The 23,367-nt window shown below is 43.1% G+C and overlaps 1 protein-coding gene and 1 long non-coding RNA gene across 2 annotated transcripts in view; one reads left to right on the forward strand and one right to left on the reverse strand.

Moving 5' to 3' along the window:
* KIAA2012 (KIAA2012 ortholog) overlaps positions 1 to 23,367 on the reverse strand; it is a 109,413-nt gene that overhangs the window by 44,702 nt on the left and 41,344 nt on the right. The window contains exons 13-15 of the mRNA XM_032480058.1: positions 20,966 to 21,034; positions 13,067 to 13,143; positions 263 to 400 (exon numbers count right to left, since the gene is read on the reverse strand). Coding sequence (XP_032335949.1) covers positions 263 to 400; positions 13,067 to 13,143; positions 20,966 to 21,034 — 284 coding nt within the window. The remainder of the gene's footprint in view (positions 1 to 262; positions 401 to 13,066; positions 13,144 to 20,965; positions 21,035 to 23,367) is intronic.
* The window catches only part of LOC116663745, a 101,750-nt gene continuing 89,667 nt past the window's right edge, over positions 11,285 to 23,367 (forward strand). The window contains exon 1 of the long non-coding RNA XR_004320051.1: positions 11,285 to 11,403. This is a non-coding gene — a long non-coding RNA (uncharacterized LOC116663745). The remainder of the gene's footprint in view (positions 11,404 to 23,367) is intronic.

Consider the following 23,367-nt stretch of genomic DNA (forward strand, 5'->3'; position numbering starts at 1 on the left):
GGTTATCCTTTCTCGCCTCTGTTCCCTGTCCTCCACCACCCAAGCCAGACACCCAACCGATTCGTCCCCGATGGCTGCCTGTGATTACTGTCCTAATTTGTTCTTTCTTCATCTGCTACAGACTGCCTATTTTCTGTCCCTTCTGATGAAGCAGGAACTCTGAGGGACTTCTGAAGCTGTTTTTGTACCATGCAGAAGTGTATTAACTGGAATTCCTGTGTATGTGTCTATAAAACCCCTCGTCTTCTCAGTGTGAGATCACCTTCAGGAACGGCGTCATGTCGATGTGCAGCTTTCGCGTGTAAAATTCTTTTCTGTTTGAACATATCAGCCCTTTATTTATACAACTTTGAGGCTCTCCTGTCTTCTGAGCTGCTGCCTCCGAGGACTGCTGGGCTCCCTGTGAAGAGAAGCAGAAAGCCCAGCTTTCATAGGAATGATATACAGTGTGACAAGAGCTAGTCCAAATCCCCAAATATTTATAGAAAGCAATTCTTCATCGTGGGAACACTAATAGTAACACCTATTTTTACCATGGAAGACACAGGGGACCCATGCGTATAGAGAATAACCTGAGACTGGTTATTAATTCATACCTGGGGTCGGTGTAATGGGAAACTGGGAAAAGGGACCTTCCTGTGTTCCAGGATTGTAATCATTTTCTTTGATCCCCACCACAAACCCTTGAGGCAGGTATTGTTATTCTTATTTCATAGATGAGAAACTGGAGGTTCTGGGAGGTTAAGTAACTTGCCCAAAGCCATACAGCTGGTAAACGGCAGAGCTGAAATCATGGACTATCCCAAACTCCTTTTTTAATGATATCTTTTTGATACTTTGACAGCTTCCATGAACGGTTATCAAATCTGCCTTGCAGCAAACAAAGTTATATCAAGATTCTAGTTTATTTCCAAGTTTAAAATGTATTTGATGTGTTAGAAAGAGGTACTTGAACAAATCTAGCAGAGAGGGAAGGAAGAGTGGGCTGCCAGAGGAGACTGGGAGCCCCTGGGGGCTCTCCGATCCCCTGTCTCCACAATCTGCAGATGGGGATGCCTCAGGGCACCACCAAGTACAATCTGCAGTGGCTTTCCAGCCCGTGCCCTTGCTGCAGCCTGGATGATACTTCCAGGATGCAGACCGGACCACATCATTCTCCTGCTTAAAGCCTTCAAAGGCCCTTACTCGCAGGATGAAGGCCAACCTGTTTAAAAGGTTTACAAGACCCTTCCTGCCTGGCTCTGGACTATCTTTCCTGCCTCACTGAGTCATCCAGCAAATATTTATTGAGTGCTTGCTCTATGCCCGGCAGAGGAGATACATGGCAGTGCAAGAAGCATATAGAAGTCTTCACTCTCAGGAAGACTGCACATACGTCCTGCTGAGAGGGAAGAGATAATACGGAAACAAGTGGAACATAAGTTATGTTTGAAGGTGATTCATGATATAGAGAAAAATAAGGCAGAGAGGGAGTGGGGAGTAGCTGTGGATGATGGTGAAGGCTGCAATTTTAAGCAGACAAGGAAGGCACCCCCCACCGACACCCCTACCCCCTGCAAGAAAGCGATGTTTGAGTGAAGCTCTGAAGAAGGTGAGGGGAGTTTCTGTGGGGCTGACTGTGGGAAGAGCAAGTGCAGAGGACTGCCATCAGTTCCTGGAGCAAGGCTGTCCCACAGCCTGTCCCTCTCCTGGGAACACACCCCTCCCTTCTAACTCTCCTCATCCTTCAGGTCTGTGCCTCCCATGACTCCCCAGGGAACTGAGCACTTCCCACCGCTGCCTGAGGTGACACTCACACTTGTATGGCCACCTCTCCTCCCCGTGAGACTGTAAGCTCCATGAGGGCAGGAACCATGACTGTCCTGTTTCCATGGAACTGCAGTGCTGGACACAGGTCTGGAGATGAATACACATTTGATACATATTTGCTGAACAAAAGAGTAATGATCACACTGGGGGCAAGCTACATGTTATGGCCCAACTCAGTTAAAAAGGGGAGGGCCAGAAAGACGCCTTTCCAGGAAGCACATGTTGACCTCCTGTCTGTCTCTGCGTAGTGCTGGCTCCTCATTCCCAAAGAGGAAAGTTACTAGTCATTTTTCAGGGCTGGTTTGCTGGGGTCACATACATTAATGTGCCATGAGATCACCCTGGGTGTGGATTTGATCATTTCCATATTTTCTAGGAGGCTAACTCTCACGTGGCTGTCTCTCTAGGCATAATTCTCCCTCCCATAACATTTCTATTACTTTTAAGTATTAATGGTGAATTGGCAGTTGGTGGGTCCCCACAGGCAGCCATCCTTCTGATGAACACCCACACCCTTTTCCTATGTTTTGAAATGTGGCTAGAGATAAAGATTTTTCTGGACAACTACATATCCAAATTTTTTTTTTGTCATCTTAGCCCTATATCTGATTAGCTTTTCAGAGTGAGAGCTCCCCTCCCTGTCTCCAGATCAAATAAAAGCATTTGGTCCAAGCAAGAATCAGACAAAGCATTTCAAGCTCTCTAGCTTCCAAAATCATGCATGAATCACTGGGTGGAATAATAGAAATCAGACAATACTGATTTGAGGGAAGTTTCTCCATTATCTCCAAGAGGAGATTTTGTGTTAGGCTGGAGGACAAAAGCCCAGCCAAGACTAGTTCCAACGGCTGGAATTGCTTTAACTCCTTTTGTGGGGCTCAGATTAAAGACTGGGGAGTCAAGAGGCTTTGAGAAAAGTCCTTCCAAGTCACTTGACCTATAAATCTTTTGATAAAACAATTCTCTTGACAGTATGGCTTATCTCCCTAATGTTCAGGGGCCATCGATTCTAGCTTGATGGAATGGTTTCAGTGAAGGGTCTAAAGTCACTGGAACGTGCAGTACTGTGTTTGCTTGTTATGTTCCAGTGTTCCAACAAATAAATGATACTGAAAGGAAAGAAGATTAAATACATTAAGAGGATTCTGGGAGGCAGTGGTAAAGGAGAAAAAGTCAGAACGTTGAAACCAGGAAAGAAAGCCATGCTTTGGGGTGGCTTTTCATTTGCTGATATTTATTGGGTGATACTGTGTTAGTTGGACAAACAAACACATAAATAAGCAGGATGATTGATATAGTGGTAAATCTACGAAGACAAGGAAATAGTGAGCGGAATGAGGTTGATGAGGGAGGGGGTGGGGTTTGCCTTTGGGTGATTAGGGGAGACCTCTCCGAGGAAGTGACATGTGAGCAGAGAACTGGGTGACAAGAAGGAGCCAGCCCTGGGAGGATCTATGTTTAGCAGTGAGTGTAGCCCGCATCTGATTATTCAGGGGGGTTCTCTGGAAAGGAAAGTAGAATACCCTGACTTCTAGGCCAGTTCTGCCCCCAGCCTTCGGACTCCATCCCTGACCCTGTGGGGCACCCCTCTGTTTTCTGGGTGGTACAGTCATCATCATCGACACTTGTAGCTCTTAAGGATGGCAGAATAAATAGTAAAGGGGGGTCAAGGTCTCAGGGTGTAGATGGGAGAAGAAAACCCGAGGAGAAAGAAAAGGAAAGTGGAGCAAGTAGAAGAAAGCAGAGATGACTGAAATTTTTTTGTCTCTTTTACATGTATACATCGGTGTGAATGATTACAAAACTGATGGAAGGGTGAAATGTTTAGTAGAAAATCAAAACACTTTCCTTCACTTATATTGTACTGTAAATACTCGAATATTTTTATGTTCTGCTAAAAACACCTGGGAGCCTTTCTCTTCAGTAAATGAAACAATAAAGATTAATGAGTTAATTCGGTAAAGCTGATTTGAATTGCACAGAAGCTGTTGTGTAAGCACTTGGCATTTAAAAAGTTATCTGACATTTAAAAGGCGATGACTGTTAATGAATTCAAGAGCTAATCTTATACTCTGACAGACTGAGCCATGGAAAATCCAGGATTATTATCTTGCTGTAAACATAATGTGATTCAGCTGAAAGCCAGAACAAACGACAGCTATCGCTGTGTACAAATATCCATTTGCACACATATATAATGTCAAAAAACCTACAGATGATGTCCATTAAACAAAATAAATATTTCCTTTCTTACTCTTGGATTATAATATCTGAGCTACAAATTCAAGAAATCCTTCTCTCCAATAATTTTTCCTCCTCCTTTCAGCTCATATGTTTTGCAGGGTCACTACCAAGGGTTGGTTCTACAGCCACTGGAACGTCTCACCTTAAGAAGGAAAGGAGATTCTACACCCGACCAGCTAGATCTCTACCACAGAACCACCACAGATACAGATCTGCCCCGCAGGCGTCTCTTTACTTCTCCCACTCCTTTCTAATTGGGGTTCCCCATCTCTGTAGCTGCGGCTTCATGGCTCCAAGAAGAGCTATTGTCCCTCATTAAGGAGGCTGCAACACTCTTGCTGCCTAACTGCCTCCCACGCAGCTCACAACTTCATTCTGCCTGAGAGCGAGCTGCCAAGAGTCTCTGGGAACCTGTGGGCAAGCTGAGCCGGAGGAGGAAAATAGAAGGAAGGAGGGCCTTTGTAGCCAAGATCTGAAACGTGCTACACACCCCACCATTATCTTAATGCATGGAGAGCGGGGTCGGGAGGCCTTTGCTGAAACCCTTATGTGGTCTATCAAGTTGTCACATCAAACCTCTGCACACACAGGGCATTTGTCCCCTCCTGTGAGCAAACAAAAGGAAAAGAGTCAGTCACTCCTTTCGACCACCAGGCCCCCTCCTTGGCTGAGAGTCTGTCTCTGACTTCCCTGGAAGGTGGGGGTTGGGGGGGTGGCTCTGAATCCCAGTGGGGATGGATGGATAAGTCACTGGGGGTGGGGACCAAATCCTGGAAAAGGTACTCCTGCCTGGAGCTATGGGCTGAAGGGCCAGGCAAGTCCCCCTGTGCTTGGCCTTCTCAGGCCCTATTATTTCTTGCCCTTGGCAGCCTGTGGAACTAAAAATGGGCAGTAGGAATGGGGAGATAGCTGAGGAGGGCAGGGAACTCTGCTGGGCTCCCTGTGACTGGGCTGCCTGGGGAGGGATCTGAGTGGGCCCGAGGCTCTGTATACACTATCAACTCAGGTTAAAGGGGAGGGGACCCAGCCTGGGTAAGGCTGGCCACTCGGCTACCCACTCTGAGAACTTGTCTCTGCCACCCACTCTGAGATCTTGTCTCTGCCTAGCTCTTCCTGGCCTGGAGGAGGAGGAGACCTTTAGTCTTTAGGAGGCCAGATATAACACCAGGATCCCAGTCCAACAACCTGGCGGGCCTGCACGTCCTCTTTCTGAGGAGCAGACAGGACCACAGACCACAGTGTGGTTCCGCCCACAAGTCTGCCCAGTGGTCCACATGCCCATCACCTGCGTTCCTCCTGCTCATCTTGGCCACCTTTTTAAGTTCTGAAGGCAATTTGGTGCTGGTGAAATGGGCCGAGTGGACAGTTTTAGAAGGGCTCCACAAAGAGACACAATTTGGTTGGAAGCCTGAGAAGAGCTTTCTGGTCCCCCTCCTGGCATGAATTTTAGTCTCCATCCACTATTTTACACCTCAACTCTACATCCTCCTAAGCATTGAGCAAGTGAATCCAGTAGCTAGCAAACACCAGACCAGGAAGACAAACACAGTAACCTCCAGTCTTAGCTCTGTGACAGACTCACTTGGTGACTTGGCAAGTCATTGAGCTTTCTGTGCCTCAGTTTTTCTACCTCAGTGTTCTCCTCAGGGAGCTTTTGAATAATGAAACCCAGGACGCTTTAATTCCAGGGCTTCGCCTATCTGGAAGTAAATCTTATCCGTGAGTTCTAATTGATATTGTCCTCAGTTTAATTAAGCGCTTTGTTGACACAACAGAATTATTGTTTATTTGGCTTAGCAGGAGCTGGAGGAGAACAATTTTAAGCCAAAATAGGTATCTTTTCTGCCCCAGGGGACATAGAAACTAGTTTTTTCTGTGAGGGGGTGTCTGGCTGCATTCAGGCTGGAATTCTGCCTGTATCTGAGAGATGAAGTGTCCTATTTTAGATGCGGAGGTGGGACCTGGTAGGGTGCAGGGTGGGAAACCTGAACCGGTCCTTAGCTTCTTCTAACTCCAAACTTGAACCCCAAACTGTGTGCCTTCCATTTTTACATTGGCTCTGGTGTGACTTTTCCAATCTAACAACTAAGAGACAGGGAATTTCAATTTATAAACTGATTTCATTGTGAAAAGTGAAATTTTCACTAGAAAAAGAAATGCTACCCGTAGTGCTTTGATTCCTACACTGGCTCGTAAAAACCTATTTCACCCATAATTTAGCTGGGCTAAGGAGCTAAACTAGTTCTGGTGATGCTGGGACAGCAGAGGGCCGGAAAAAGAAAGACGTCCTTTCCTTTTCTTTCCTGCCCCCTTCCCCTCCATTGCCCACCTGTCCTCTGCCCTCTGTGTTCCTGGGCAGCCATGTGCTGTGGGGTTTGGGGCCCTGCAGGATACAGTGTTCCCTGCTACCAAATTCTCTGCCTCTCACCCCGCCACCCAGATCTTCAGCTGTGCTCCCTTAGGTGCAGGGCACAATGAGATATGAGAAACCCAAAGAATCTGTAATAGGTAGAATTACATAGAGTAGGGAAACAAAATTCCAGACAGCATGGAGGATATTTGGGGTGTGTGTGTCTGAGCTTGGGGGATGAGGGGGATTGGGGGTGGAAATGGTAGGTAGATTGGCTCATAGTTCTTTAAGTTATTCCTGCCATTCAAGCTTCTCCTTTTCTACATCTGAACACTGAGATTGTGTACAAGTTCCAAGTTCTGTTTTATAATAGTTTTCAAGTGAGGGAATAGAATAATAACTACTATTGTAAATTACTGAGATTGCCTAGTGACAAGCATTGTGCTAATCCTTTCTCATATGTTGTTTCATCTAATCCTTGTCCTGACCCCATGAGGGAAATAGCCTTACCCCTGGCAGACGAGGAAGTTGAGCCTCAGAGAGGTTAAATAACCTGCCTGAAGCCACACAGTCAATATGGAAGAAGCTGGGATCTAAAAGCAGCTCTGTGGGATTCCCAAACCAGTAGGATTTTTGGCAAGTGCAGATCACATGCTGAATGTGGTCCTGTATGTCGTGACATCTTTTTGCTCATAGGTAAAATGGGGACAATAACTGTACTTACCTCCTAAGGATGTTGTAAGGATTAAGGGAGATAGTCCTAAACCCTGAACATAGTAGAAACCTCAAAAACTTTGGCTGTTATTACCATTTAAAAAAACCCTCTCAAGATAATGGAGGGATAATTGTTGAAGCTTATGTTAGGTACATGGAGGTTCATTATACTATTCTTTCTATTTTTACATACATTTGAAGTTTTCCATAATGAAAATAAAAAAGAAAAAGAAATTGGGCACATATCATGTGCCTGGTTAGAACTAGCAGCCAACAGATCAATAAACACAGACTTACTGGAATAAATCATAGTCACAGTGAAAATTTAACAAATAAAAGCCTCAATTTTGTAATTAAACACAAATCCCTCTCAGTAAATTATCCTTAAATTGTCAATGGAGTTTTTGGGCTGACAAAGTAATCCTGTGGGTAAGTTTGAAACAGAAGATGAGGTTTGCTTAGATCTTCAAAAAAACCTTTGAATCAAGTTCCCCAACCAAAGCTATTTACAAAACCAGGGAGAGAGAAAGGGGGAAGGAAAGAAGAGGGGCGGGGGTGGGGAAATGCTGTGCCATGCCTTTAGAAATGAGAAACAGAAGGTGGGGAGTAAAGGGTCCTGCTCTCTATGGGGACATGCAGTTAATTCTCCCAGGCATCCCTGCTAGCCAATCTCACTTATTAGCCTCAAAAAGACTTCCAAGAAGGATGCTTAGTGACATCTCCAATCTGCACAGGACCCAAAGCTTTTGCAGAGTGAAATACCACATCGTGACAACCAACAGCAGGAAGTACCTGGGGATGGTGTGAGTTGTTACTGAAAGATCAGCTTAACTCCCATATCATTTCACTGGAAATAAAACAAATGCAATCTTCAAATTCTGCTTAGAGGATTATGGGCTTTTTCTATCCAGGACACGGACCTTAATGTCAATAAGAGATTTATCTGTCAATTTTTTTTTCTTTTTTTTCCTGGCTACCATGTGGCAGGAACTATGTACTCTTAGATAACAGCTAAAAAGTTCGACAAAAGGCAGGGTATGGTTCAGAAGGACACTGAAACAAAAGGTTACCTTTGTACGCTTGCACAAAAACTTAGTGTGTCTACAGGTGTTCTTTTTTTTCCTCCTGAAAGAGGAAGGCTGAAATGGGATATGAACACCATCTGTGAAACCACCAAGGAAACAGATGGGGTAAACATAGGTTTATTCAAGCGAAATCCTTAGCGCGCTAGAATTACAGACTACTCTTTGAAATCCGAAAGAGGTAAATTTAGGACACATAATATCAAAAATAAATTTATACTGCTGTAAACTCATGAAACCTGAACTCAAGAGATAATATAGGTCAAAATAGAAGGGGCTTTGTGAAATAGGAAAAAGGGACATAATTCTTGTTTAACAGGATTTTTAGGACACTACCAAAGTTCTAATCCCCACAAAGCAACAAAACAAAACCCAAGATAAAGCAAGTGAGAAGGGATGTTTGCTCTCCCTAACAAAGAGACAAAACTGACAACGTGAAAATGGGTGAGATGGTTTCTTTCTTATTTTAAACAAAGAGATACAATGATTCTTGGGAAATCTAATTAAGGTTTGAGCTTGTACTTTGATACTTTTTACTGACAACCTCTCTGCCCCTGACAACTCCATAGGCCAGTGGGATCAGGGCCACTCTTGTCCCAAACTTAACATAGATGGATCTGGATGGACTAGAGAGTTTCATACTTTGAAATCCAGACTTTTCAGAAAAATAGGTGAATTCGTTGCCACCGAAAGTCGAGGATCAGAGGGATAAAACACTGAAAAGGGGGTTGAAATCCTTAAAAGGAGAATTCTGATAGCCCTATCCAATCATTTAACAAAAACTGAATAAAGGTAAATAATTTTAACTAACAGTAATTAACAAATAATGACACTATGGTGTGGACCCTTGTTTAGCTTGCTGTATATTTGCTGTTTACTCTGACTCCTGATCATTTTAAGCCAGACTTGAATAAAACCAGCTCTCCTCATGATGCATTTTTCTTCCTTACAGGGAGCGTTTTGGGGAAAAAAAAAAAAAAAGAAAAACAATGAAAAATCAGGAAGACAAAATAAAAACAGAAAAACTCAACCCCAAACATCCCTAATGTCAAACTAGCATGATTGCACTTTATTGCATGCATTATTTGCAAGTTTTTTCTTTATAGATACATTAATTTTTTTACATAGTTGACATCACTTTGATTTCCGCTTTTCAAATGAAATTAGGATTCTCAAAGAGGGGCTGGGCAGGGGTATGTGTGACTTTTGCCCTTCAGGGGACATCTAGCAAGGACTGGAGACATTTTTGATTGTCACAAACAAGGGGGTTGTGCTACTGGTATCTAGTGGGTAGCTCAACATCCTAGAATGCACAGGACAGCTCAAAAACAAAGAATATCTGGCCTCAAATGGCAATGGTGTTGAGGCTGGGAAACCCTGAGTTAAACCTTTTGTCTTAAATCAGTTTCTAGCATGAAAAAGTACCATTTTTTAAAAGCAGAATTAAACTCCTCACAATTAACTTAATCACTTCTCTGGCTGTTTCCAATTTTTCCCATTATAGATAATGCTGCAATGGACATCTTCACTCACTCTTTTTCCTGTTAAATTATTTTCTTAGGATACATTTCCAGAAGTCAAAAATAACTGAATCAATGGGTACGAATGTTTTTTCACATTTCACAAGTCATACTGCCATCTTGCTTTACAAGTGGACTGAAACAAATTACCACCCACCAGAAGTGTAAAAGTGTACCAGTTTTACCCAAACCTCAGCAGTGCTGGGTGTTACCATTAAAAAATGTGAGAGGAGGCACACATCTCATATATAAAACGGTATCTCCAGTTTGCTTCAATTTGAATATAAATTGCTACTCAGGATGAATATTGTTTCCTTATTTGTTTTCTGTTATTTTTGATATGAATTGTTTATGTCTTTTGCTTATTTTTCTAACTGGTGTTCAATGTTTTTCTTTTAAAATTGAATATGATCTTTACTGAGTTTAGATAATAATGCTATTGTAGTTAATGCAATTATTTTCTCACTTTTTTTTTTTTTTAAGTTTTACTTTCTCCCTGCACAGGATAACACTTACTGTTAGAATTTTCATACTCTTTTTACATGCTGGTCACCTCCCTCAACCTTTGGCCTCTACACAGAGAGGCCCCTGGGGAAGAGGAAAAGCTTCTCTAGTGATTGATGTCAGCCACCCCCAGGTAAGAGCAGTACTTGGTCTCTGACCTTATCCCAGGAACTAATTTCGCTTAATCAAATGAAAGGCCTGAGGAGGAGCCATGAGGCAAAAAGTAAAATATATGTGAAGGAGAATACCAGATTCTGTGAGGTGTTTGAAGGACCTGCATTTAAAAAAGGGCACCATACCTTTAGGACTTCAGAACTGGCAATGCTCCACATGCAGCTATTAATATGCAAAAAATGCCTTCATAAATACTTGATTCCGTTCACAGTGGGGAGGCAGTTCATTTGAAAGAGGAAATGGGAGCTTGGAGTTGAAACATGTCTGCTTGTCTCCTTTTTCTTTTTTCATTTCTCTTTTCATCTCCACATTTCCCCTTGTAGGTTTCTTTCCCCGTCTCTCCCCAATTTAACCCCCTCCTCCAACTCTTAGGAAGTTGCTGATGTCTATTTATGGGTTTACCGCCGAGGCCCTGATTCTCCTCCGGGTGTGGAAGGGCTGCCTCAGGAGTTAGTCCCACGGTTGCCACCTTGTGTGCTGAAGGCCGAAGCCGTATTCCTCCGCGCTCGGGGCCCCAGCGCCGCTCGCTGCATCGCAACCGCACGGCGGAGGGTTTTCAGTCCTACCAGCAGGGAGCACCAGAGGCAGCTTCCAGAACCGGGGAAATCCGGGAACCTAGTCACGTCTGCAAAGCACCGTCTGGCTTTCTCTCTTCCCCGCCCGGCTTTCTCTCTTCCCCGCCCGTCAGAAACTGTTTTCCAAATCGAGGTATGGGACTTGTCGTTCAAGCATGGTGATGCCAAAATAGTCCACCTTTAGGATTTTGTTTCCTCGCAGCTAGCACACTGATAAAAAAGTAAAAGTACTTTGTGTGACTGAACTCCTGACACGGTCAGACCCCAGTGAAGGGAGGGAGGGGAGTCACGGGGGGGAATTAATGGAAAGGAACGAAGAGCAGAAACCTCTGATGCTGATAAAGATCAGTTTTGTGTGATATCCTAGCCTGCTTCAGAGTGGGAAGGCGACAGTGGAAGGACTCCGCTGGATTTGCCAGTGCCCCGTCAAGGTACGTAACTGAAATCGGCGGGGCAGAAATTTGTTTCTAAATCCTTTCCAGATGCTTTATAGTAAACATGAAATTAGTCATTTACATGGAGGAGTTTGAGGAAGTAGTTAAAATTGAAGTCGGTGATTAATCTAATAAAAAGCCATTAGCCTCAAGAAGTAAGGGGGTGGGGGAGGCGCAGAAGACACATCCCCTCCCCCACCCTCCCCCATTTTCTCTGCGTTTGGGGGTCGGTGGGGGTTTTCCAGACGTTTCCTCAAATGGCTTTCCTTTCAGGGGCTAGTTTTCTAAAGGAAATAAGACTACTGTGCCTTGAGGAAACCGACTGGTTCTAGTGGGAACACCCCCCACCCCTTCACAGAGGAGGCACATGCAGTGCTCAGAGAGAGCCGGGTTTGCCAGGCCTCGCAAGGGAAACCCAGGATTAGAGTTTAAGACTGCCGGTCTGGTATTCCTCTTTCTGACTGCAAGGTTAATAATTCAGTCTCGGACTTAATTTGACATGACTGAGCCACTCTTTTATTGCAGGTGATATGAGGTCTCCAGAAATACACGCAGGGGGCTGTGTGAATTTGGAGTGTGTTTAGAATATGAGGTACTGGCAAGGCCTTGGAGTTGTGGAATTATGGAAACATAGCATAGTATACTGTCCTCAGTCACGGACTCTCTTGAAAAAGAGAACTTTCTAGATCCCTGATAAGGGGTGTCTTCAAAGCAGGCATGTAAAAAAACGTGCAAATGTTGGTTCTCTGGCTCCTCAGTAGCAGGAAGGGTCAACTCAGCTGTGTGTCACCTCAGAGGAGGCCTGACCCCGGCCTGGGGTTCTAACAGTGAGAGTTCACGTCTTCCTCAGAACCCAGCTAGGCACCCATAGGCAAACAAAACTACCTTTATTATTCTTGTTTTTTAATGAGTGTGAGGGAAGAGGAGAAAGCCAGGAAGTTGGAGATAAGGGAGAAATGGAGACCTTGCTGATGCCCCTACCGGCCCCCTCCCCAGGCTGTCGCTCTGCAGGGAGAGACCTGAGAGAGCCCTGGGCTGTGCTGCTTCTGCCTCGGCTTCTCTGAGACCCACCAAGCACTAGGAATCCCCCTGAGTCGTCTCTTTAGAGTGAACCTGAAGACAGCCCCAACCTCAAAGTTTCAATGGAAGGGACAAATTTATAAACATTTGTGAACGTATGTCCTTGAACCACTAATAGATAATCTTAGTCCATCCAGATAAAGCATTTTTCTCCTTTCTTCACAGGATCCTTGTGCTTTTTTCTGGATTGCTGTTTTCCCTTCCCCAGTAGGAATGAGAATTGGAGTGGGGAAAAAAAATGGGCCCATTGGCACAAAGTCTTAGTGCTTCGGTGGAGGATGCCTTTCCATGTTTCCTTGTTCCCTTTTGGACTTTGCAGACGTCAGGGAAAGGCCTATTCAGCTTGTTCGTGCTCGTGAAGAGCCAGACAAAACAGTCCAAGTTGAGTTAAGACATTCCAAGTCTATGAGTTAAGGAACCTCTGCGATTTTATAGGCTACTTGTCTCATTTAATTGATGAGGCAAATGAGGCCCAGAGAGGTGAAGAATCTCACCTAGGGGCACACAGGAAGCAGGGACAAGCACCCAGAAGTCCTGATTCCCAGTCTCATACTCATGCAGAGTCAATACTGTACTGTACCTGCTTCTCTGGCATTTGGGTCAAAGGTGAGGTTTCATTAAGATTCATGTGAAGATCAGTTCTGGATTCATTATTTTCTGTGATGAAAATCAGAAAAGGATCAGAGTTGTCAGATCTAGGTCTTATGAATTTTTATATTTACTGTATACCTAGTTCATATGCGTAAGAGTATAAACACACGTATGCACATGGCATTCATACTTACTCACCAGATAACACCTGTAACCTCTATAGGCATAGTCTAAATGCCATGTTAAATATAATGCTGAGACCTTATATTCAAATTTCTAATTTTCATGTTCTGGTTGCTCTTTAAAAGAACAAAAGTAAATTCTTTGTGCTACTAAAATTCAGATAAAGCTGAAATTAAAAAGGAAATATTGATGGAAAAAAAATCTGCTGATACTGTTGAATATAAATTTTGTATGATCCTACTTCACTGAAGTAGGAAAATGCTTCTGCAACCTTCCAGATAGAGAGATCAGAGACTTCCCTTTTCCCTCATGATGTGGAGGGGCAACAGAAGAGGTGGAAACAGGAAGCAAACAAAGGCAAAGGCCAAAAAGAGGCTGGTGGGAGGGGACTAATGGAAATCATGGTGCTCATGCTGAAGCAGGCACCACGCAGACACTGACATGGGGGTGGTGTGTAATTTGCATGACTCTTCTCTATGGCTGTGCTACCATGCTCTCTACAGGTGTGGAAGCTGAGGCTCAAAAGGTAAAGTAACCTACCCCAGAGGATACAATTAGTGAGGTTTTGAGTAAGGGGTCTGAGTCCAAGACTGTCTGACTCAAACCTCAAGCTGCAAAAGGGTAGGATTTATTTTGTTTTTTTTTTCCCCTATGAAAGTAAATTTAATGTTTATAAAGGAATGTTTATTTGAGGAACAGATTTAGCTAAGCGCATGGCTCTTCTGACAAGGATTTTAGTCTCTTGTTTGGGCCTAGTGTCCAACAAAATGTTCTTTCCATACTTGCTACTCCTAAGTAGCCATATGTGACTCTGCCTCTTTGTCCCTTTGACCTGAAGCCTCTACTCATTACTTGTGGGCTGCCCTTCCCTTTTCTGTTGTTTCTCAGCTGTTCTCTTCTGTCCTGTTTGCTCCTGTGCAGATTTGAAACATTTCTTATTTAAGACATATGGGGAAATTGAGGCCCAGAGTGTGGTTTCATGTGATTGGTTCAAGGCCATAACTTGAAATAGTGCAAGACCAGACCTGGAACCCTGATCTCCTGTTTTAGCATCTCCTACTTTCCCCTCCACCTCACACTGCCTCCTCTTCGCCTCCCTTGATCTTGCCACATCACTGCTGCTTGGCCACGATCCAGCCTCTGGACAAATCCAGCCCAACAGAAATGTGTTGTGTTGAGGTTCACTCCACCGTGGCTTGGAAGGAACCATGGGTCTCTTAGAAATGAAACTTATAAATTCTAATGCATAAGGAAAGTTCTTGCAACATCAGGAGAATGAATCAGTCAGCCAGAGTTCAAGAAATGTAAACACATTTTTAGATAGGAGACTGAAAAATTGCTTAAGACTTCTCCATCTCTTGGGTCAAGACCCTGATAATTTACTGAGGTCCAAGCTGTCAAGGAGGAGACACAACTCAAACTGCATTCCTGGGAGATAAAGCAATGGGGGTGGTAAAACTTCCTCTCTGAACCCCGTGGCAGGACCTACCCCTCTAATCAAGCTGAAGAAACTGACTAACCCATCGACCAGCGCAGGCAACAGGCTATGAACACAGGCCCTGTTCTTTCCCGTTGTTCTGGAGCTGGTATGTACATTCACAGACTACAGACTACACAACTTCCAGGCCTGCCTGAAACTGGAAGCTCAGAGTCTTTCTGTGATGAACATGTCTGCCACTAAAGAGATAAACAGAAAAAACATTCCTTCCCTGGCTGCCCACCATCAGGCCTGAGTAGATTTTCAAACGCTAGCATTAATCTAGCCACAGGCTTTTAGCAAGGAGATAGCATTCCCACCAGATAATCAGGCAATTTCAGAGATGACCCTTACTAGATAGGGTTTCATCCCAAACCTCCTCTGCCTTCTTCAGATCATGGGATCCTTCAGCAAACACTCAAAAGTTGAAAAGCAGGAGAGAGCATCTGATATTAGCATGGAATATGGGTGCCTTAAAATTGCCTTCTGTTTCAACCTATTGGCCATATTTAATTCTCAAGTTGTTGTTTATTGTTTTAAATAAAAATGAAACACTGTCATATTAATTTCCATTTTTCAGAAACCTTATTTCCCTTGGTACAGGATGGTCTGGTGAGGCCCATCAGATATCAAAATAGAGAGTGAACTTCAAAAAGTTACCTTATCAGGCAAAGTGGGCCACCTGGCTCCTTCCTAAATGCATGCCAGGGTTTCTAAGAGAACATCAGACCTGCAGGCTCCAAAGTGGTCAGATAGTCAATGGGTACAGGGCAGGAGCTATTGGAAGTGCTGGCGGGAGCCTCTTTAAATATGTGTAGGGCCTTCTCCCACACATACCATTTCTGAGGCATGAGTGCCCTTCGATTTCTATTATGTACTCATGGAACTTCCCCCATAACTTGCAGTGGTTCAGTGAGCAGGGGATGTATCCGTTGCCAAACAGATCTCAGCAAGTGCCTTTGCCATTTCACAGCTTTGCATGTGGACTTGCAGCAGAAAGCAATAGGAGGAGTCCTAAAAGTCAGCCTTTGTACCTTCATGGTTTTGTATTTTTGGTCAAAAATGGAAAATGCAAAGGCAAATTCCAGATTATTAAAAAAAATATTCTTCCCAGTATAAACTAAACTATAAAAGGAAAGATAATTCTGGTCCCTTTACATAGTCGTGCTGACCTTTCCTTAAGAATGATATCTAAAAATACTTTATATGATATGACTCAAGATGCCTATGACCTGTAGAGCTTTTGTCATAATAAATCTTGAGTCTGCTTGTTTAATGCAGGAGACCCAGACCCAAGATGGCCTTTTGGTACTGTCATTATCAAATTCTTGGAACAAGATTTAAGACCTTGTTTATGCTACACATTTTCACTTTAAATCTTCCTGGATGAGGAGGAGGGTGAGATGGGCATATCAAACAGTTGCTTAAGACCTGAGAAAGTCTCCAGCCTAAAGACGTACCCCAGAAAGCTCTATTAAAGGAGCCAAGTGGACAGATCTAGAAGGTATGAGTCAGACTGAATTTAAATATGGAAATGCCTAGTAAATGCAAGGACAATATTTTTCTTCCAATTTGGAATAACAGTTCTTTTACTTACTTATATCTTTATAGGCCAAGGCTAGCTCAGTCTCAAGGGTCTGGCTTTAGCTTTGGGAATACCAACTTCTCTCAAAAGCCCATAAATTATTTTTTATGTAGAGGTCCAAAGGTACATGGCAGTCTACCAAGCCCCAAATGGAAAGCAAGCTAAGATGATAGAATTTAAATTCAAGTTGTGTAGCAACAAAATATCAACTACATGAGGAACCCTTCAATCAGTATACATCATAGGATTAATAAGGATATCTGTGGTGGAAGATGGTGTGGAAGAAGAGAATTCAAAAAAGAGGCTGAAGGTGGAGCTTCATCCAAAGCAGCCAACCAACCTCAGTTCAATATGCTGCAGAAAATACTATTCTTGGTCACTTGCTCGCAAACAAGTGTGGACATCTGGTCTCCCAACCTCTAGTCTTACCCCTTGTAGTCTATTTTCTACATAGCTGGGAGAGTCATCTCTCTAAAATAAAAATCTGGTTATGTCAATTCCTGCATAAACAGAATCTCACAGCCTTTGGGATAAATTCCTTCGTTGCTGCCTCTGGGCCTTGATGATCTGGCTCCTGCCTATCCCACCAGCAGCATTTCTCACCCCCCCCCCCATGTATCCTGGGGGCCAGGCATTAAGAGCTGCTTGCATTTCCTCCCATGCCGCCATGTTTTCTAACCTTCATATGGTCTCTTTCCTTGGAGCATTCTTTCCTCTTTTCCCCTTGGCTAATTCCTACATATATCCTTAGAGACTCAGCTTAAGTGTCCTCTCTTTCCAAAAGCCTTCTTAATCTCCAGGCTGGATTAGCCTGTGCTCATTCATGGCTCTTGGCACACTCCACTACTGTGGATGACTTTAAAGCATGGACTTTTTCTCTCAACTGTATTCTTATGCCTAGCACATTATTTGGCATTAGTAGATGGTCAGTTAGTGTTTGTGTAATGAATGAGTGAATGAGCAATCTTTAGGTACTCTGTAAAACAGACTCACTAATTCTTTCTATTGGACATGTTCTGATGTTCATTAATTTTCAAATGAGGAATTGCTAGGAAATAAGACAACGGCAAATGAAAATCTTTTGGCCACAGGGAGATGTGTGAAAGAAACAAGAGAGAAACTAGGAGGAAAACAAATATTCTTGAGAAAAGCTTCATGCTTCTTTATGGTCTTTTTGATGAGAAGATAACAGAAATATCTGAAGAGTGATGAAATAGAAAATAGTATTTATAGATTATTAGTTAATAAAAATTATTCTTTCTGGATCACTCTGACAGAACAAAACTTAATATTCTCAGTTTTATTACAGGTTGAGAAATATAACTGACACTGACATGCACACACAGACAGACATCCTGAAATCCATACCAGCCTTAAAATGTGTTGTGCTAAGAACGACTTCACTGCTTGAGCAAGACCCTGATCCTTTGTGTGTATTATACACTAAATGAACAGCAGATCCTGGCTACTTTAGGAGGGACACATCGTGAGAATGTTAAGAATCCTTGGATTTGTGAGTACCCCTAGTGTATATCATATCCCCAATAAAACTAAAGTAAGAATGAAAAGAGAGGGTGAGTTCTTCAGACTCTTAATGAGTCAATAAATAAAGGATTGGAGTGATTTAAAAACTATTTTTTGGCAGAGAATCATTGAATTGTTAGACTACTGCACTTTCTCTTAATTCCATCACCAGTCTCAGCAGTTGACCTTACATTTAGGGCCATTAAAAAAATCAATACTCTTCTTTTTAAAAAATAACTTCATAAAAGCTATTGCAGATGTTACAATGAATATAGACCACAACACTGAGGTTGGCTCGGAGGTTGGTGAGGTGCACTCACTCGCTTAGTGATGGTCATCTGTCTCCCAGCCTTGAGAGCTCTATGATTTGAGTTTGCCTCTGTAAAATGACAAAGTATATGTGTCCCTGATTTCTGAAGTCATTTGCAAATTGTCAAAACTGGCCTTCAAGTCCACAAATACCTGAAGTTCACCATCTATATAATTTTTAAAAATCCTATCATTTTTATCTGAAAATACTCCTTAAAAGCAATCGACCAAAAAGAAAATAAAAAGTTGAGAATGCTCTGTAGATTCCTGTAAGTAGATGTTTTAAATTGCTTTTTGAACTCAATTCCAGGGGGTTTCAGGTATTTTCAGAGTAGTGTTATATTCATTTTCTTAAAGACAAATGGGGAGTGTTAAGCTCAAAGAGATGTAAGAATTTTTTGCTGAGGTCTCTGAGCAAATCAAGGGAACAAATAAGCTTCTTATATTCTAAGCCCTGAAGCAGGTACTCTGTGCTTATATGGGTAGTCCCATTGGAATGGGGAGTTGGCATTTAATGGGTTGAGACTTTCAGTTTTGCGAGATGAAAAGAGTTCTGGAGATTGATTACACAACAGCATGAATCTCCCAAGCACTATTGAACTGTACACTTAAAAATTGTTAAGATGGCAAATTTTATGTTATGTGTATTTTACCACAATTAAAAAAATGTCAGGGGATAGGAGGAGAGGAGGAATTATGCTCCAGGCAAAGAGAACAGTATGTTCAAAAGCTTGGAAATAAGAAAGGGATTTGCATTAGCCTAAGGTCTTTTTATTACTAGGAGTTGAGAAGGAATAAAAGTTTTCTTTTCCTTTATGGGGTATAGAGCTTGCCATGGGCCAATTCTGAAGTTTCCCTTTGGCACACTACCATTTTCCTTTCTGTACTTTTCTCCATGTGCTTCCTTTTCCATAGAGTTAATGTCCTGTTCATCCAAGACCTCCAGGGTACCCACCAGTCTAGCATGTTTCACCCCTTAAAACTCTACTTATCTCCCAAATTATCCACCTCTCTTTCCATTGCATCAGAATTTTTAGTCCTTCAGAGCAGCTGTTCTCAACTAGCTTGCAAGAGGACAGCCATCTGATTAAATACATTTTTACTAAAGTGTGAATGACTGTTAACCTCTCAGAAGTATCAGCCTTTTAAGAGATTACTTCAGAATTCAAAATGAATCTATTATTGGTGAGATTTTAATAGTAGAATGAAGTAAAATTGTAACATTTTCAGCCATATTAAGAAAAGTATTTTTGGTCTGGAGAGCTATCCTGTAAACAAACCTATCTGGCTTGATAGTCTCTTTTAGCAATTTAGTTCTCCCAAACTGTTCCTATGTGTTTTTTCAGCTTCTCCCTGTATCTTTGAAAGTTGCAAATCATTTTCAGTGTTACTCACAAAAGGGTTTCTGATGCTGAGTAAGGGGAATTAGAGGGAGAAAAGAATATGCAACAGAAGTCATTTATTAGTATGAGTCATTATTAAGTCAGGAACTTCCTAAACTCTCACATATTGTCAGATAGAAACGTGCCTATTTAGATTGACATCACTACTAACCATGCGTAGTGGTAAAAATGCAGGCTGCTACAGGTCAAAGCCCAGCTTCACCACTTAGTTGTGTGACCTTGGGCAAGTCACTCAATCTCTCTGAGCCACATTATCCTGGGTGAAAAGTGAGGATAATAATAGAATTTACCTCCCATCATTGCTATGGGGATGAAGTGAAATAATGAATATAAAACACTCAGCACAATGTTTGGCATATCAAAGGTAGACAGCAATGGTAGTTACCATCTTCATCATCATCCTTCACTAGAGGGCTCCTATTAAGAGCCGTTCTGGCCCAGTTCCAACGAACAAGTGAGAATGAACATGACTGACACTGCAACTCTTCCCACCATGGTCAGGATGTCCCTTCAAGGAGAATGGCGAGAGGGGCAATGCAGAATGCCAGGCTCCCAAGTATTTCTCTGCTTAATAGATTTTGAGACTGGCAAACATATGATTGTGCCCTTTTTCCTTCTAGTTTTGCAGTCTCCAGCAAAAACAGTGTCCTCCACCCAACTCTGGCTCCAGCCCTTGATCTGTGGCATTGCTTCCTGTTACTCTAGCAGGTCCCTCATGCAGGATTCATCACTGCCTGCCCCAAAATAAGCAGTGAGGAAGACCACACACATTTCTCTATTAATCAAAGACTATTTTTAGGATTGAGAGAAAGTCTTTACTTAATCATCCTTTCCCATTGGTATGAAGCAGAAGCAGCAATGGCAGTGGGTGGAGAATGAACTACAGTCAACCTGCACTCCCAGTTTTTGCTTATTTCTCCATCGGGGAAGCGAAATAGAAGAGGAAGCTTGAAAAAAGAGAACTGGCCTCAGCCCTCCACTTAGAATACAAGCCTGAGAGCCTTTTCCAGGCAGTTTTCTAGTTTGTGGATGTGCAGATTGAACTGTGCACAACTCTGGGAGGCAGTGCCTACCTCATTATAATGTGAATTGTACAGCGTATGACCTGCAGGACCCACAGGACACCCTGCAGATTCTCCTTCCTGGTCCAGCTCAGCACAAGCATTTGGTTCACTTTTCTTCTCCCCTAACACTCACACTCACACCGTAGCACACAGGGCTCCCCACAAGTAACTCTTGAGGATACTCCATTTCTCAGGCTCTCCAAGAGATACGTTTTCTTTCCTACTTACTACTATATTTGGGGAGAAATTGTGTGTTTCTGGAGGTCGAGGTATGAAATAATATGTATGTGAGTCAAATGACATAGAGGAGAAGTAAAAGTGACTCTTTAGGGGACAGTTTTACCTTTTAGAAGATGTTGAATACTAGACGACCCCTTTCCATGGCTGGTATTTGAATTGGTAGATTCATAGGCTGAAAAACAATAAGGGTTTTACCTGTGAACGTGAAAAAGTCTTGAGGAAAAAAAAGCTATTTTCCTTACCCCAAGACAGGGGAAAACAAAGTGGATGCCTTGATGCCTCAGCCTCGTAATGAATTAGATTGTTTTGACAACCCTAAACTGCTATCATGGAGGGAAGGTTGATCTAGGATTTAAAAAGCATTGGAGAAAATAGTATTTTTATTTAAGATGTTGAAGGGTGAAACACCGCAGGTGCTGTGATGCTTAAGTTCTGAGAGGAGAGCTTTTGACAGAGCAAGAGCATGAAATAGTTAATGCCTGACACCTGCCGTGAGGAGATGCCCAGATTTGAACAGCAGATGTGCAGCGATGGGGGATGACAGACAAGCATGAGGAGCCCCAGCTTCCAGCTGCAGTGCAAATTCAGAGGCTAGACCAGGGAGGCAGGAGGGATTCTAGCCCATCTGATTCCAGCCAAAAAGACAGACTGGCTTTTGCATAGCCCTGATGAATTTTTTTTGTTTGTTTTTTGAGATCTCTTAGAGTCGCCTTGGGTAAGAATTATTCTCCTAGCTGTACTTGTCAATCAAATGAAAACTAGTTAAAATAATGCTGTTTTAAGGGCTGAAGAGAATGAGGATGACACACCAGAGCAAGGCAGTTAAGGGAGAGGTAGAGTAAAGAGTGGCTCCGAAACGGAAGGACAGTTTTAATGGGAAATTTGGTGTGTGTGTGAAAGGTCGAGAGAGAGAGAGAGAGAGAGGTATGAGATATCAAGGAAATAGAAATGGGGATGAAAAAGATCAGAGGGAATTGAATACATCTGAAAAAAATCTTGAGATCTATCTAACTACCCCCAACTCGTTTCCAAATACACGTATGTGTGTATATATGTGTGTGCGCATGTATGTGTGTACGTATTTATACTTCATTATTTCATTGCTGATAATACATATACTGGAGATACTGCCAAAAAAAAAATGTTTGGTTTACTGATTTGCTGAACTGTGGTGGGGCTTGGAAAAGCCTGCTGCCTGGTGCCTCCCCACCTCAGGTGCGCATGCATACAGCCACATACACACACAGAGCTTAGGCTGAGCAGGGCAACTTGGGATTCTGAGAACCAACACTGGAGAGAGAAAAAAGCCATAATTAGTGTTAAGTGTTGACCCTACAGTTCAAGAATAGATGCTCTGGAGAATGGGAAATGAGAACAAACATTAATTATTGAGTAGGGACCTTGGAGACAGACACTCTGGATTAAAAGGAGAGAGATAAATTGCATAATGAATGTTAATTTTCCCTCAAAGAATTGAGTGGTCGGTGGTTGGAAGGGAAAAAGAGGCTAAAACAATCATGAAAGAGAAAGCTCAATGTGTGTCAGGGTGAGAAGGTACAGGAGGGTTATACAAACACTTTCCATCACTGCTGCCCGCCTCGCTGCTTCCTTACTCACAGCTCCCAAGAAATCTGCTATCACGGTTTTCCTTAGAATTCTTACTATTTAGCACAGTTGTCTGCTAGGAAGCTCAGTCACTTCCCCAGGAGCACATAAGCCTGAAAACAGCCACAGTGCATGACAAGCTCAGAGGCACACGACACTGAAGTTTATTTTTTATGTGTGTTGGTAGGAGTTTGACTTAAATCAAGGGAGGTACGGGAGCTGAGTGCCACGCAGGAGGGGGCTGCAGCCCTGTGTGTGCCACGGGGTAACTCTGGCCCTGAGGCCTTGATTGTTGTTTTATCTTAATTACAGTACATGACACATATGTGTACCTCCCCCACCCCCAGAGTAGTCCTCTTAACTGAGAGTGAAAACAGAGAAACAGTAATTTGAGTAGAATATTGGAAATGAGAATTGTAGCCAGATTTGTAAAGAGATTCTACAAACGGTCTTGTCACTGGCTGCTCAGATTCAGGGTGTCTGGTGGCATCCCCACATCCAGTCGGCTGCCCCGGGGATTGTCCCTTTGCTGTGTCTCCTGCGTCTGTCCACTGCCTCCCATCTAGGCCCTCATCAGCTGTTGTCTGGATGATTCTGCAGTAACCGGAGCACTTGGCCTTTTCTCTTGCCTGTTCCTTCACACTGGAACACATATTGGGTCACATAACATCCCTCCTCAAGCATCTGTGATTTCTTATTGCCTAAAAAGCAGCATTTCAGTTCTCCCTTGGCACACAAGGCCTCCCCTGGCCTGGCCCTGGCCTGACTTTCAGCCCCATCTTCCCGCATGAAGCCCCTCCACGGAGCATTCCTACAGGCTACTCATCATTTCCCGCGTGCACTCTGCTTTCCTCTCTCTTTGCCTTTGTTCATGCTGCTTCCTCGACTGGTCATGTCTTT

This window comes from Camelus ferus, chromosome 5, assembly GCF_009834535.1.
Source record: "Camelus ferus isolate YT-003-E chromosome 5, BCGSAC_Cfer_1.0, whole genome shotgun sequence".
NCBI lineage: Eukaryota > Metazoa > Chordata > Mammalia > Artiodactyla > Camelidae > Camelus > Camelus ferus.